The 17,655-nt window shown below is 36.5% G+C and overlaps 1 protein-coding gene across 1 annotated transcript; it reads right to left on the bottom strand.

The window, feature by feature from the left end:
- Window positions 1-355: 355 nt before the first annotated feature.
- LOC134798628 (collagenase-like) lies at window positions 356-7,845 on the bottom strand. Its single transcript, XM_063770992.1, has 5 exons — window positions 7,612-7,845; window positions 5,507-5,774; window positions 1,534-1,632; window positions 833-1,029; window positions 356-460 (listed from the first exon to the last, which is right to left on the bottom strand). Exons 1-5 carry the CDS (start codon window positions 7,810-7,812, stop codon window positions 356-358), a joined length of 870 nt encoding a protein of 289 aa, XP_063627062.1. The 5' UTR covers window positions 7,813-7,845.
- Window positions 7,846-17,655: the final 9,810 nt, after the last annotated feature.

The raw sequence follows: 17,655 nt of genomic DNA, 5'->3' as shown, positions 1-17,655 counted from the left end.
CGGGATGAAATGGGCTATCTAGCACCAAACTTTGTTGTGGTTGTAAGTGCACCTTACTTACTTCCGATAGCGCTTCAACCCTTTGTGGGTCCTGGTCTCCTCCAGTTGTCGCGATCCTTGGCAACCTTCCTCCAGTTGGTATACTTCCTCCTAGGATCTTGTTCCACACATTCCAGCCACCTTCAATACACTGGACAATTCAATAGTAGACCTACTTAACTTCAATAGTGGACAAATACAGCCAATGTAGACATTAGGAATAATAAATTGTCTACAGGGAGCTGTGCAGTGGAATAAGAAAATATTAGTGATGAATAATATTTTGTATTAAACAAAGATGTAAAAAATGTTCAAATTACATGTTTCCTTGTATCCAATTGAGATATGCCGTGACTCTGCTAAATACCGAAGGATATCCCCCTTGGCAGCGATCGCCGATGCCAAATGACGTCACACCGATCTAGAAAAAAAGAGAATTATATCATTCTCGGGTGTGCTGTGTGGTTTAAACGTCAAATGATCAAATCTCTGCTGGCAAAAAACGCTGTTGCCGATCACTTGCACTGTGTAGGAAAAGTTGTTACACTATTGTAAAACTTAATTCCTTTAGCATACGAACCAGTATCCTCTGATTATTCCACACAGCAGTCAGCGGTCCGCCGGAATCTCCGTCACATGTCCCGACCCCATTGGCGCCGTTCGTACAAAGATGGCTGCCATGTATGGCCACGTCGAAGCTCTGCTGGCGACGCTAATTTGTGATCACTTGCAGTCACGTGTGTCGGAAAAGTTGTTACATTATTGTAAAACTTAATTACTTTAGCATACGAACCAGTATCCTCTGATTATTCCATACAGCAGTCAGCGGTCCGCCGGAATCCCCGTCACATGTCCCGACCCCATTGGCCCCGTTCGTACAAAGATGGCTGCCATGGATGGCCACGTCGAAGCTCTGCTGGCAAACGGTGTTGGTTATCACTTGCAGGGTCACGTGATGGAGGGAGGTCGTGGTTGGGAAGTTGTTTTGAGCTGAAATAGATAAGATTTTTTTTGAAAGCACATTAACTATCTTTTTTAAAGTCGATTTTTTGATCACTAATGTGTACAGAGCTGGCAATTAAGCTACGATTGTAGATGCATGTTTGCATTACATTTCGCGCCTAATTAGTGCAACTCGTGCATGGCTTAAAATACATAAAGCGCGTAATTTACAGCAAACCAACATGTTTGTAACATATCTCGGTACATTTAAGTATGTACCTACTAGATTTGGACGCAAATTATGTTTGTAACTGAAGTAAGAATTCCAGACGTGACGAACAAATATAGGTATATAAGCAACGCGGCAGTGATCATTACAATTTTAAAGTCGCGTCAAGTTCCCATAGAGGCATACATTACATAAACGTTCTGTTTTTTTCTCGTATAAAGTTATATACTGGTAAAGCTCAACTTTCGGTACCACATCATCATCATAACTTTCGATTTACTTACTCATGGACTAAAAGCACTGCTTAATTATTTATAACTCACCGTCACTGGTCTTGCCATAACCGGAGGCGACGGCGGTAACGCCGGCAAAATCTTGGTTTACGTCTGCTGCTGACGGCAGTGGGATTGGTTGGATGTTATCTGTGGATTGACAGTCTGGTTAGGATACCAATTTATCATGCGATTTGGCCAAGTAATGAGTGACGCGATGGAGTGACCAGCACAAAGCAACCAATATGAAGACGCAAATGTGGAGAACTGCCATTAGAAAAAAATTATAAATTAGTTGAGGGAGGATTTGGAAAGAGATTTGAGAAGTGCCATTTTTGAAGTGAAAACTTATTGTTGAGGTGGGGAAAAAATGATAAACTCGAGACAGCGTAACGCGATCACGTGACCGTAAAGTTTAGATGGCCACTCATTTAGATGGCATTTAAATCAATAAAGAAAAACTCAATGACATTACATGAAAAAGGTTCTAATCTTGTACGGGTTGAAATACGAGGCTCTCACAGTTACATTCTAACTTTATATCACTCAAATATAATTCAATAAAGCTACATCTTGATGAAATCGTTAATAAAAGTGAACTCTAGTACTGGTTGTTTGTTTATCGTATGGCGGTTACACACTGGTTAAAATATATACAAATATTACGGGAAGTATTCAAAATTTGCAATTATGCAGATATAAACTCGCATTCTTCGTTAGGTTTTTGAAATCTTCAGCGGGTCCGTTGTATTTGGTGATGGGGCACTCGAACACCATGTGGTGTATAGTCTGTTCCGCATTTCCACACTCGCACGCCGCCGACTCGCTCCATCCCCACTTGTGCCAAAGGTACGAACAGTTGCCGAACCCAGTCCTCAGGCGGTTCAGTTTGCACCATATTTGTCGGCTTTCATTAAACCCTTTGGGCCGCTCATCTGTGCTAAATTCATAGAGGCTGTTGTTTAATTTGGGTTGCTGGGCTTCCCATTCCTTCAACCACGCTTGGCTATCTTTCCATGTCGGGCTATGTGTGTGAAAGGATTTAGCTGGAGGGTTTCGGGACTTAAGTCGGGTGTTTTTGAGGCCACTTAGGTCTTCATGGATGGGTAGCAGAGTGTTACTGGTGAATAAAACTCAAAATATCATGACCAAATCTATTTAGATGCGAGGTCTGCAAGGTAACTTTACAATTTCTATTCGAATTTTAAACAATTAACTCTACAAATTTGGATTTCGAATATTAAACAAGCTCACTGACCAGCAATTTCGGAACTAAAGTTTTTCAATAGAAAGGAGGATGGGTCAATTATACATAGTGCTGCAGACATTTTGGACTAGTCATTGAGTTTTCACTTCTGTCGGCACTCCCGGAGTGCAACCCGTTGTTTTTTTTTAATGGAACTGTTCTTATATTTGTACTTACCGTTGTGAAAGTTTGAGAAAATAAAAATTAACTACGTATAATATATGTTTTTAAAGCATTTTATAAAATGAAGTTTTTTTCGATGGTAAACAACATAGCCCTTTGCTGAATAACCTGATAATTCTAAAGGGGCCTACTGATTAACAGTCCGCCGGACTGTATCGGCCTGTCAGTTGTTCGGAACGGCCGATATCGTCCGGCGGACTGTTAATCAGTGGGCCCCTTAACTCGACACAATAATATACCTTCACTTATAAAATTAACGTAAATTGTTTATAGTTTTCTTTAGTTAGCACACATATATTCCGCGGGTATATGTGACGTCATATAGTGGACGTCAATGGTATTAGATATAATGATATTACACAGTCAGCATCAAAAGTCGCAGATTAGACTACACTTCCAAAGTATCTGTTTATTAAGAGCCCATTATGTGCCACTGCTTGGCAAACGCCTCCCCACTCTTTTTCCACTCTTCTCGGTTTGGTGCTAATTTTGGCCAGTCTCTCAAAAATAAACAGTTTTTTAATAGCTTTTTAAAATCATGTATATCTACATAGTTATAACAATTAAAGCATGGCAAATACATGTTGTAAGTACCTACCCACAAATATTTACTATATTCTTATGATAACTATTGGGTATGTGGTATGTGCGAAATTGGTGGTGGGTGAATTACAAGCTACGCCAACGCACTACGTGGTGAAAATATAAACTTTCGTGGGACGACTTCTCTTCTACTATCTGGCAGCTGCTAAATGTCAAATACTTATCTAAGCTATATGTCCCTCACCCACTAGGGTGAGACGGCGCGGCGCCAGTATTGCGCGGAGCGAAAAATCTTTTTTAAATTTATTGAATAAGCAAAAATGTTTGGTACATCACATCATAGGCTCCTTGAGTTGGTTTGTGTACCGATGCCGATCTATATTTTGTAAAACTATTACAGCTCACGAGCCAATGTAGGTGTACTATATTTAGAGTATCGTAGATACTTTTGGCGCGTTTTATTTAGCCGCTACCTACTGTTGACGCAGACTGTACCCAGCGTGTACAGTCGCCATCAGATATATCGGAGCGGCCAAGGTGCTCACAAATATCGGAACACGCCTCTATTGTCAGGGCGTTAGAGCGCGTGTTCAGATATTGTGAACACCTTGGCCGCTCCTATATATCTGATGGCGACTGTACAGCTGGTTAAATATCGTGTTAGTTTGTAATTTATGAGTACAAACAGACGGCGTCGAATTTGTGTTGCTAACTGTTTTTGTACGTTTGTTTGTTAATTGCCGTTGCAAACTTATTCGTGCCCAATTCCGTTATAAAATTGTGATATACATAATTTAAAATAGTTTGTAATCCAATATTATGTAACAAATCTTGACGTGTAATTATCTTTATCAATAAAAATATTTAAAATCAATAATAACATAATACTTCTAATAATAGTATTTGATATACATTTGGGCAGTCAAAAATATGTTATTGTTTGCGTTTTTAAACTCGAATACCTATGTATACAAAAATGTTTATAATTAAATTATTCAAAACACTTTATCTTAATATCTTTTTGTAACAATATTTAAGTATTAAAGTGCAAAATTTTAACGACTTTTTTTGTGAAAACATACCTATTTTATTACAGTTTCTTAAGTTACAATGAAAAGAAAACACTTGGCGTGCCAATTACTACCTACCTACCTTATCTTATCTTATATTCTAAGTGAATTCTAAGAGCATTTCAGGTAAATAATTTTCTTTAATTACACGAAAACACTCCGTACAAAAACAATCTACTCAATGTAAATGGCTCAACTTCGTCAAAGCTTTTGTTCTGTAATAATTATAAAGTCTGGAATAGGTACTGACAGGATTATTCGGATATTGACCTTGAATCAACCGAGCAATCGTAAAACACCCGATTATAGTCAATAAGTTCTATGGTCCAAAATTAATTCAAATTTTATTATTTTATTGATCAAATAAGTAACACAGTATTATAGGTAGTAAAAAAAAGGCACTGTGAAACTACAAAATAACAGAAAATACCAGGAGACAAAGAAAAACAATACACATAAAAATGAAATTAACTAAACATTGGATATTTGTTAAGTGTTGTTCTTAGGCTAAATATTTGTATAAATCAGAGAAAACAAAACCAAAAATACGCTAACCAAAAACCAAAAGGTTATAGTGTGAAAAACATTCAAGTTTTATAAATGGATTAAAAGGCGAGTTATAATAATTTTAATATACCTAGAAAAATGCAATTAAGGTCAATGCGACCAAATCCGTCTGCGGGAAAGCTGCAATTGCTTTTAATGTCAGCAGTCAAAAGCAAATGGGCTCTATTTCCTACGTTTGCAAAAATAGAAACATATACGCTCGTTTACATCTCGCAGACGGATTTGTTCGCATTGACCTTACATATTATAGTGCGTCATAAAATAGTAGAAATAAAATAAAATGGAACTAAACAACTTCGATACAAAATTTTTGCCATGCTTAAGCATTTTACGTCAAAAATGTGACAGCTACGTAGGAAGTGGCGTCCTCAATAATTTACTACAATTTCATGTCGGACTATAAAATAATACTTACTGTTAAAACTAACGCTACCAATCTTCACCATGGCAACATCGTACATAATATCATTGGGATTCCACGAAGCATGAACGGTCACGTCAGTGGAATCCACCCTGGTGCCGCCTGAGAACAGCGTCAAAGAGCCCAGGACTATAGTGAAGGTCCTGGCTTGGTTTTGGCCGTCCCACCAGCCATGGGCTGCTGTGAGCACTCTGGTGTCTGATATGAGAGAGCCACCGCATACTGATGTCCAGCCGGAGGTTAGAGTTACTACAATACCAGCCTGGAAATAGATTAATGGCGTTATTCGTAAACGCTCTACAGGCCCGTATTAGATATGAATCGTTTGTCTTTATCTGTCATTTTGACTTATGTATTTGTAAGAAAGGGATAAAACATAATTTAACTAAATTAGTCCCGTGAAGTTTTATGACTAAAGGAGTAAGATGATACGAGTGGACGGTTCTACATACAAACGGAGTCCTCATTTTTCTCCCTGGATATGTCAATATTTTGGAAAATATTTTAAAACAAATAACTGTATAGGTATTAACTTATCTAGAGCATTTAGTAACGGAGATGTCATCGCTGTCATTTTCTTTACGAAACAGTATGCCGATTTTTGCGGGGGAGGGGACGTCAAATGTTTTGCTGTTTCTACATGATTTGTACGTAACATACAAATAGCCATGTCAGTCCATACAAAAGTATGCACAATTGTGCAAGTTTTTCGGCAGAAACGTAAGCTCTTAATGGCCAGTCCAGTTATTAATTAATTGCTCTAAGGGTATTAACCATTACCATGGGCCTTCGTTTGACTTTTTTTGATAATCTTCACATACATTTTATCGTTCGTTACGATGACTCCATGTTCTCGTACATTTTAAAGGTCAAACCATTTTTATGGATCCCAATTCCCAGTTGCCGCATGTTCAGTTCAATTCAATTCTTCTGGACACTTTACAGAATTGAAAAGTCTATTCTTGCTCGGTTAGAAGTTAGTTGGAGCAAAGTTTCCGAATACGTTCGAAACTTTCAGTACAGCTTCAGTTGCATGCGTCGCGTACTGTTTCTTAATACTAGAGACAAGTAGCGTGACATTAAAAAGCAAAAAAAAAATCGATATATTATAACTGTTAAAACGAACTATTATTAACTTTAATTATTTCTATCGTCATCATTTTATTCAATAACAATATTACATTGTGTTTGGAATCTTAAATCTAGGCACATAAGTCATAACCATCATCATTACCTACGCATAGAAGATTTTTTTTTTAATTTAACGCGACTTTATTTCTAAAAACCGGGCAAGTGCGAGTCGGACTCGCGCACGAAGGGTTCCGTACCATAATGAAAAAAAAAAACGGTCACCCATCCAGTACTGACCACGCCGGTCAAAAATCACGTTTGTTATATGGGAGCCCCATTTAAATCTTTATTTTATTCTGTTTTTAGTATTTGTTGTTATAGCGGCAACAGAAATACATCATCTGTGAAAATTTCAACTGTCTAGCTATCACGGTTCGTGAGATACAGCCTGGTGACAGACGGACGGACGGACGGACGGACGGACGGACGGACAGCGAAGTCTTAGTAATAGGGTCCCGTTTTACCTTTTAGGTACGGAACCCTAAAAATTGTTAATTAGGTAAGACCTACATATTCAATAAAATATCTTTATTTCAAAAGAACAGTCTATATACCTACTCGAGTTTTGAAACACTCCCCGTTTTTTAGTCACATGAATTAAGCGCATATCTGTCTTCTCTAATGTATAATACATACATACATATAATCACGCCTATTTCCCGGAGGGGTAGGCAGAATCAGAGACCACGGATTTCCACAAGCTACGATCCTGACATACCTCTTTCGCTTCCTTCACTATCATAACATTCCTCATACACGCTCGCCGGTTTAGGGTGCTCTTGACCTGGCCTTTCTTCAGGATTTCCCCGATCATATCAGAGAAAGTCCGCCGAGGTCTACCCCTTCCAACTCCCACTTCCACTTCTCCCTTATACACTTTCTTTGTTAGCCTTCTTTCACTCATTCTTTCCACATGTCCAAACCATCTCTACATACCTACATATTTTATAATAACACTAAAAACTAACCTTATACGGATATGCATCAGTCGTAGCCGTCTCCGAGCCCCCCACTATCCTCGCCACCACACTCTCAGATCGCAAGACCGCATCTGCCTTCGGCACTCCTACTCTGATATGATACCCAAAAGCACTCAATTCTGCTAACTGACCTAACACTATGTTACTTGACAAGTTCGATATACAAAATAATAAAAAACAAAGGAGCATCTTTAGTGTTTGAAAACAGGCGAATGGGGAATATCAAAGCGGTATTTATTGATCGGTATTTAATGAATTTAACGAAATGAAGAAAGGTGTAAAGTAGAAAACGTGAATTTTAATAATATATCGTTTTACTATATCTATAAGAATGGCCTTTCAAATTTAATGATAATGATATATGGCTTTTTAATGTTAATTGTTAATGTGTAATCTATAGATACATATCTTATCAAATAATTGCGGTTAATTACTGGAAATCACAATAATATATGACTTATTTGATGTTATCTTCACATACACGCACTTGAACTATTGAAGTGTTTTTAATGAGTCAAATTAATTCTCAGTTTACCCACTTGAAGAAGCGTAAAGCCAGGAAATTAAAAAGAAACAAAAGATATGGCGCGCTACACGAAACTTGCGACGGAAGATATGGTAGTCGCGCGGGTTTTTACCTTTTATCTCAATTACTATGAAAAAATCATTCTGTTTAAAATTTAGCTCATCAGATCTCTCGGCTATATCACTAGCTACTTTATATATACAACCTACTCAAATTAACTATACTGCTATAATGTTTTTCACACTCGAAGGGTAGGATGACACCTGTCATTTCAATACAATTTTGCGAAATTTGACGTTTTTAGGTTATACATTATATGGAGATGACAGGTGTCAGCCTAACCTTAGAGTTTGAAAAATATTATATTATTATGGTATGCAGGGTAACTGAAAATAAATTAAAATTGTTGTGATATTGTTCTATCGAGCAAACTTTAACCTTTTAATTTGGTTGGAGTCTGCCATTACAAATATATTCTAAACTCAGAGAGTTCTCGGAGTCTTCTCCGAAACCACGGGGACAACGCCGTCCTCGAAACGTCGGAGGTAAATCTTAAAACTTAAATAGGTACGCGAAGTCCCGCTGTACAATTTAATTTAGTGTAAAAATCGTGTGAAAGTTTAAATCAGTGTATTCTGAATTCCGTGTGTGTTGTTTAAAATTCAATATAAAAACTACAAATTTACGTAAGCCCTTTCTTAATTCTTCACGTTTTAAAGTCTCTCCGTATAATAATATGTTTTGTTCGCGGAGTTTGTCAGACTTCGCCGTGTATGGCTCTCAGCAGTACATGCCACTCTAATTATAGGAGCGACGTGAATGTTTTGTTTACATGTGGAGCACTGCGAAGTTAGATGGTTATGCTAATAAAGTAGATAGGGATTACCTGGACCCCGATTCATATGTAAAAACTTGTTACGGCTTTTAAATGGTTATGATACGACCTTGACGATCGTCTTGGCACGCATGTCACGCACTACCTTCTTTTTAATTGCTGTACTGCCCATCTGTAACATCAAGTTATGATATAAATATATTTTGAATTTTTTTTTGTTTTTCAGCCGACCGGTCTTTAAGGTCATATCAATATAAACAAACAAACCATCATCTAAATCCACAGCGACATAAACTAATTTTTATCCAGCAGTCTTTTAACGTCTGCTAGCGACACAATTATTTTTAATACTAAAGGAAAAATAATATAAACATTCACCGCGGCCGTCTAGACACAAACTTGCAACCTTTATAGTCAGTGATAAAAAAGAGCAAAGTTAATAAAAACCTAAATAGGTTATAATAATTCGAAAACCGTGAAACTTTTACTGAAAGCATTTTAAGCTGGTTTTGATGATCCTCTCCTGTCCTACCTCCAGTGTCAGCTTGACGTGCATTTTTGGACAGCCTGTATGTATCTATTTTGTAGGAAATTTTATACAGATTATTTACGTATAACATTATTTTTTGCTATGGGCTAACGTTTAAGAATTATTTACGAAAAACTATAAAAAGGGACCTAAACCCCCCTACCCCCTACCCGTTAGCTTCATCCCCACCCTCCGGTACTTTAAGTATGTGGTTTAATACATCATTTCCCACAACTATGCCATAATACGCTTATAAACGAATTATTTCCCCATTTTTCCTTCATTTGGAGGCCTATTAAGGACACCGGTCTGATCGATACTACCAACTGAGATATAGAACACAAGGTAATACTATAAGTGTTTTTACATACAGATTCACTAATAGTATTACCAGGCGTGACTCACTCCGCGATTTCGTCGCTTTGCTACAGGTAGCTAAAAGTACATCCGTTCCACACCAATTTTGGTGGCTAGCCATAAGCCGCGCGTGGCGCTGTCGCCACCTAGCGGCCATATCTGTCCTGATCGTAATAGATGCGTTTTGTTAGAGAGTGAGTCTTCTGTACCTACCTACTTAGTACTATTATTTATTCTGTGGTATTAACTTGTCTTTTAATATGCAGTATGCCCCAGATCTACAGAAGCTTACCAGAAGCGTACGAATAATCTTTCCATTTATTCTTTCCTTACCCCGATTCGAACTTTAAGGTACGACAGTTACTAGATCTAGAAACGATAAGGATTAGATATGTCAGTGTCAAATGTGACGTTTCTTCAAACAAAAACGTCACTTATGACACTGACACATCTAATCCATATATCGTTTCTAGATCTATTAATTGACGTATCTTAAAGTTCGAATCGGGCAGTTATTCTAGCAAGGGCCACTTGCACCATTCACTAACCCGGGGTTAACCGGTTAAATCTAGAGTTACCATGGTTACCAGTACAATTTGACATTTGGTTAACGGTTTAACCGGTTAACCCCGGGTTAGTGGGATGGTGCAAGTGGCGCTAAGTTACCACAGCTCAGTTGGTAGTAGCTATCTGATCGGTGTTTTGATAGGTCGAGTCCTCCCGGAAGCGGCGAATTTTTCCATTTTTCCTTGAATATAAAAAATGTAGCATCAACATAATATTAAAACCGTAACAAATCCTTAAAACTGAATCGGTCTCCTGGAATCTTTGAGCGTATTAGCTCGCTCGAGTCAAACGTTTTTGTTATCCCAGGATTATCGCTACGATCAAAGTAAACTAGACTCGTTTTTGTGTTGAGTTTACAGAAAAAGTTAATTTCGAGCATTATTCTAAAGAATAAATGGTTGTCTGTAAAGTCGGTTTACGGACGATAATTTTGCGTGATAACGTCATAAGAAAACATTAATTACCATTACATTACGTAACGTTGGGGCCCCTTTGTTTCCCATAAAGTTTTAAGTCATAATGTATTGTTTGTCATATTATCGTTAGTCATAAAACTGAAACCTTTAACTTTTCAGGACTTTCGTAAGGTTATTCTATAGATAGGTTAGGTTAGGTTAGGTTTGTTTTATGGCAATCCTGTAAAGTTACGCGTTTTTGAGAAAAAAGCTATTATGACTAACGAAAATTCGGACAAACAATATATTATGACTTAAAACTATTTGGGAAACAATAGAGACCCCGTAACGTTACCATGGAGATTTGTCCACAACGTTACCATGGAGATTTGTCCACAACGTTACCATGGAGATTTGTCCACAACGTTACCATGGAGATTTGTCCACCGGTGTTCATCGATTTATAAGACGTTATCACGTCAAAAATTCATGTCATATAACAAAGAAAAGCCTTTCTTCCAGCAGTGGCTGGGGCAGGATTATTGAGGGTTACCAACGTATTGTAACTTTACTATCCTTGTTGAGATTGAAATGTCGAATATACTGATCATTCTACTTGTATAAAACCCGGTAAACCCAAAAAAATATACTTATCATTAAAATTTGTCAAAAATGTATCTTGTCACAAGCCCAAAGTAATATAATTGTTATCGTCGTCGAAATGGCGAAAATAGTTATGACTTCCTATTTTTCTTGTATAATTATTAATTTTTGAGTAAATTTTGTTAGGTACTTATTTAAATGTCTTCCCTTGAACCTAAGAAAAACATCGCTGCCGACCGAAAAATATCAGTAAACATAAAATTGGAGCTAAATATTATGAAAATCGGGATGTTTAAGAATTCGCTCTGCCAATTTTCTTATCTAAACAACCCTCAGGAAAGTTTCGAAGCAAGGATGGGCTCCGTTGAACGGTTGACAAGGGCCTATCGGGTCACTTATTCTTATAGCGAACTTACTTAACTGGTATAGGTTGAGCTCTGCTTAGTGCAAAGTCAGTTTATACAAAACAAAATAAATGTTACAATAAAAATTCAATTAAAACTATTATGTACGGATATGATGGTCGTTTTTGTCTACGTGACAGTGTGATAAAACGGTGTCAGTCACTTTCTATCCCACGGCGTTAAAAAGTGACAATTATTTTATCACGTGGATAAAGATGGATAAAGCCATCTATAATACGCCGGGTTTAAAACTATAAATAAACCACAAAAATAGTCTAGTATCTTGTATGTATTGTATTGTATCTTGATACAATTGGGTAAAGATGCTGGTAGCATTTTCTTGCTGGAGTGTTATTGTTAGTCTGATGTGTTTCTGCTCGCTTTTTGGTCTCCAGTGGCTGAGTAGCCAACATGCCAATCGCTTACGCTCCGTAGCGATCGAAACGCAACTGTCACTGTCGCACTAATATGGAAGAGTGATAGAGAGACAGCGTTTCGTTGTCGTATTTAGTGATATCGATTGTCACCTTGGCTAGGCCAGCTGATTCTCTTCGCAGGGGTTTTACACAAACCGATGAATGGAACAATTTTTTTACAAATGTACAGTCCTCATAGCTTCATGCTATAATTACGACTTTCAATGTTATGTGTAAAATCAATTTAGATTAAGAAAAAAATTACCATGGCCTTCCCCAAGAGTTCAATATATTTTTAACATATTAAACTCTTGGGGATGCATTCTTCTGATTACTCGTTATCTGAAGATTACGAGTAGGAAATATAACACTAAACTCTCGCGTTTTGTTTCTGCTGAGTTGTTGAGTCTTTCCGTGACCACAGCTGGTGCAACTCAGTTGAAACGTCGGAATTTAAGATAAAAACAATGAAATTATATCGCGGTAGACCCGTTTGTATAATTAAATACGAGTATGTGTACGAGTAGGCAGGTACATTTACATTGGTTCTGTTGATCATCAGTCAGCGTTATAATATTATGTGAGAGTAAGAATACCGGGCCTTTTGGGCCCGGAAGGGTCCAGGGCTATTCTATAGAGCACCCACAGCACTTTAAGGTAAAATGTCTCATAATGGTGACGGAAGAGTGTAAAAATTGCATGATAACCTTTTGGGGCGGGCTTAGCCGACAAAGTGGATTCTTTGAGGGGTTTTGTGATATTTGCCTTTATGACATTGACAATAATGTGGGTTATCCCGTGACTATCATACTCGTATTGTGTGACAGGGTTATGTTAAATTAGGTTTTGTTGTTTTAAAAGGCGCTTTAGGATGACTTACGCCTGGCGGCGACCGGCCAGGCCCGAGCTAAGGCTTCCGAAATCTCATTTTCTACGACGGCTGATCGGTGATCACGTACCTACACCATAGAAAACGAAGCGCCGGAAACTCCGGCCCAGTCTAGCGTGAGTCATTATTTAGCCTGGTTACTAGCCTTGCCTGATGAAGTTGGTGGTCTTGTTCGAATTCCGGGTAGGAGATTATATTATGTGACGAGAACGGATATTTGGCCCCCAGTTATTGATATTCTCTAGCCAAATTTAAAAACTGATGTGTAAGATGAAATGAGAAAAGAAGCTTAAATAAATAAATATTGATGTCTTCTACATGTATTATATATTTCAGTACCTGTTGGTAGGTAGGTACACACAACACAGGTAAGTAGGTGTTGTAACACAATAGTTGCTAAGCTCTCTGTAAGAGTAATATGGATTGACTAGTCACTGCACAAAATACATGGTCCTAAGATCTCTCAAACACTGACAGGCCGAAGGTCAAACTGGCTCTGAATCGCGGGGTAAAATTGGTCATCGATTTTTGAGGAATAGCGATTTTATTTATGAACGCGAGCTTAAGAATTTTCTGATGTGGTTGGCAACCTAGAAATGCAAATGATGAAGCATTCAGAAATGAATTTCTTAAAGTTAAAAAACCGATGTTCAATAATTTATGTTATTAACGGGTCTAACGCGATTAAATTTCATTATTTTACCTTTTCCGACGTTTCAGCCAGGTTGCACTAAGCTGTGGTTATGGAAGACTGACGTCCCAGCAAAATGTCAATGGAGATATTGGTAAACAAATCAATATACTCTAGCAATATTATTTTATAACTTGTCATTTAATTTATAAGTATTTTTTGTATTGCACCTGTTGGCGAACCTAAATAAATAAATAAATAAACGACTTGATGATCAATGTTACCCCATGAATAAAAGTAGCCCCAGTTTACCGGTAGTCTTTATTACTTACTTATCTGCGATAAAACTTATCGTCGCTGTGCCTACAAAAGTCGCTATGTGATTTTTGTCGATTTTTAGGTTTTGATGCCATTTTGAACCTTATAAACTGAAATAAAGAATAAAGTAAGTAAGAAAAAAAAAAAAGTAAAAAAAAGACAAAAAAAAGAAAAAAGAAGTAAGTAAGTAGAGAAGGTAAGTATGAATATAGTAGTGTTTCTACTTGATAAAAACAAATTAAAATATTTTCTGAAATAATTTAATTTGTTTCAAATACTTCATAGTATTTTGAACCTTATTTCCATACGCATATGCTCCAAAAACAGCGTTGAGCTTATTCCAATATTTAAGGATTTAACAAATGTAGGTATGTGATGCCTATACAATGAATGCTCTTCCTATAATCGCTAACTGGAATAAATCACATAACTACATTAGCTTATTTGAACAGCAATTACAGACGTGCGCTCGCTATGTCATTCTTGACACATAGCGATATTTTCTACAAGTTTATTGAAAAATGATTAGATGCGCTTGCGCCCGATATGTAGTTTCTCGCACATAGCGATAGTTTTTGTACTGGTTGGAGTCGAGGCTATGTTTCCAGGCCGTGCGTTTTACGACACATGGCGGAATTTTCTTATAACAATCCAGTATCCAGTCTACCGTAATTACGTTATAGGTAAGTACTTTTACTTACCCTCAAGTTGTATACTAAACACGTTAACATGTTCATTTTAAAGTGTATCATGATTGATTTGGCACTAAAAAGTCATCAAGCAAAACAAATTACGTGTGTGTACAAATAATTGAGTTTTGTGAGTTTTCGTTACAAGTTGTTGGCAGTTTTAAAGGTAATAAGTGAATGGAAAATTACATAAAAGATAGAAATATGTATTGGCTATTGTATATTTCATGATTTAAGTACTGCGGAATGGAGTATCGAGACAAACCATTCTGGTTTAACGATGCTTTTGGATCAAAATATTATATATGTAAAAGTGATTTATATCTAATAAAAAAAAATGTATAAAGTTAGCGCAATGTACTTTATAACATGAACATGTAGTGCGTTTATGCATTACTTAAAGATATTTTTTTTATATTCTATTATAGGACATTCTTACACAGATTGACTAAGTCCAACAGTAAGCTCAAGAAGGCTTGTGTTGTTGGTACTCAGACAACGATATATATAATATATAAATACTTAAATACATAGAAAACAACCATGACCAAGCCATGACTCAGGAACAAAATATCTGTGTCATCACACACAAATAAATGCCCTTACTGGGATTCGAACCCAGGTCCATCGGCTTCACAGGCAAGGTCGCTATCTTAAAGACAATTGTTTATTTTCAACTCGGCTAAAACTCAGTTAGGCAATATCGTGTCGTGTTTAATATTGTAAATTTATAGATAATAAATGAAAAAAAAGTAGTAAACATCAGACCAATACATTATTATATTATTCATGTCTTTTCAAATGAAAATTATAAATAACTAGTACCAGATAATAAATAGTACCAGCATATATGTAGAAGAGTCGTTTGAATCCTTTATTCGTATGCTGTTGGGAGAAAGAAGTTTAAAGAAATATTAGAAGACAACAAAATTTCAATTTACAAGCCACGTAAATACCACAGTCACCCTTGTGTTGCCTACAGGCAAGGAAATATTAATATGTAGTAATATCTAGTTATAATAAAAAAAATACGTAAACTATTCATTCATGATAAAATTTCCATTATATCGTCTTAAATTTTTTTTTCTGTTTTATTGAACACCCACATCATTTTATTAAATAACCATGTGACGATAAAGCACACAAATTGTATAAGGTCCTTAATAATTAAATCTAGCCATGTACAGGTTAAGACACTTAGAGGTTTTTACGACTCAAACAGAAATCGCTATGTAACATATTTTTGAAAAAAAATATTTTTCACGCTATTGAAACTAAACTATCATTTCAGATAATTCCGTAATATACAGGGTGGAAAGGCACGACGATCCTTTCCGGAAATGGGAGATAGCTTAGCCTAAGCTCTATATTTTCTCCATAGAAACTATGTTAATATGGGCAACCGTTTATAAATTATGGCCTTTTAAACATCCATGCAAAAAACTACTTTGTTCTAACCCTAACAGGTGACAGGGTCAATGAACTTACTTGTAAACAATCAGTATACGACAGGAAATTATGCTAATTTGTTGCCATCTAACCATTTTTAGGTCTGCTTACAACACGGTAAGAATCGTTGCAGGATTTTCGATTTCTTAGTGGTTCCACTTGTTCAATACTTGAATGAAGTAGTTATGTTATTCCTTAATATTAATAATACTAACCACAACATTGTTTACAACGACAGTTCAAATGGTGACATTGACAACCACTCAAAAGTACGCAATCGTCTTATAAATATCTCTGGTTTCCTTGACTGATAAAAAGGTTTTAGTTTCTTAACACGTTTCACAAAATTATTTTCGAATAAATAGAAACTGTCTAAAATAATAAAAAAATTTTTTTTTATTATAAGTAGGTTGTGTTTGATGCACCAAATGTACATGCAAAACCCGAGTGCAAAACAGAACATTAGAATAAATCAAGAATAAATACTCTTCAATACCAAACTAACAAACCTTCTTGCGTGGTAGGAAATAGACAAGACGTCATCAGACGTCAAACAAACATCAGTTTGAAATTAAATTTTCATTGAACTTTACTTATTTAATGTCATATTTTTCAAATAAAAATGCCGTTGTTAGATGCTCGTGGCTATTTAAATTTGTGGGGCTGTGTAAAAGATATGGTGTACCAAACGGAATGTGAAACTGCGGACGAAATGAGACAAAGGCTAATTGGTGCTTTCTGCGGAGGACAATCTGCGGAGGAAAAATGACGAAGAGCATACACTATCGCATGTGCATCGACATACTCGGGCACGGGCTGCGGCGGCCTTGTAAGACACGGAGGTACATTTGGACACCGTATGTGAAGAGAAGATAGTGTTAAATATTGGCAAAAAATAATTATCTAAGAAAGTAATAAAATTGTTTATAATATTTTTGCATTCATTTGATTTATTTGACATTTATGCGACATTCATACATCATTGCGATTCTGTCAACGATCGGAAAAAAGTGTAAAGTCCCGAGCTTTCCCGACGGAGATCCTTAATCTATAGCCGTGATGTGCACATGCTATAGGGTTGTCACCACAGTTAAAAAGTAGTAAATTTGCTATTTTTATTTTTTACTCAATTAACGATTCTTACCATTACCAATCGTCTCTGTATCACTTAAACGACCTAATACTTCCGGGAAGGATCGTCGTGCCTTTCCACCCTGTATATAAAAGTGCAAATACTTTTGTCATAAAAATATTGATTTGTATATGTTTTTAGTGTTCTTGTCTAGAGCACTATTTCTATGAAATAATACGCGGAGATAGATAGGATGAATATTTACATATAATGAGAGAATATTTACAATGATTAATTTACAATTGCATTTACAAATTAGATTCTAGCTTCCGTATCGTACGAAGGAAAATTT

This window comes from Cydia splendana, chromosome 17 (genome assembly GCF_910591565.1).
Source record: "Cydia splendana chromosome 17, ilCydSple1.2, whole genome shotgun sequence".
Classification (NCBI taxonomy): domain Eukaryota; kingdom Metazoa; phylum Arthropoda; class Insecta; order Lepidoptera; family Tortricidae; genus Cydia; species Cydia splendana.
This window is presented reverse-complemented; position numbering and strand designations above follow the sequence as displayed.

What these genes read in the sequence shown, in the direction of transcription:
- LOC134798628 (XM_063770992.1), bottom strand. Translation starts at nt 7,812, where the DNA reads ATGCTCCTTTGTTTTTTATTATTTTGTATATCGAACTTGTCAAGTAAC. An exon ending in TGGTAGCGTTAGTTTTAACA is followed by an intron (nt 1,633 to 5,506) that starts GTAAGTATTATT and finishes GTCAATCCACAG; the next exon opens with ATAACATCCAACCAATCCCA. An exon ending in TTATGGCAAGACCAGTGACG is followed by an intron (nt 1,030 to 1,533) that starts GTGAGTTATAAA and finishes TATCTATTTCAG; the next exon opens with CTCAAAACAACTTCCCAACC.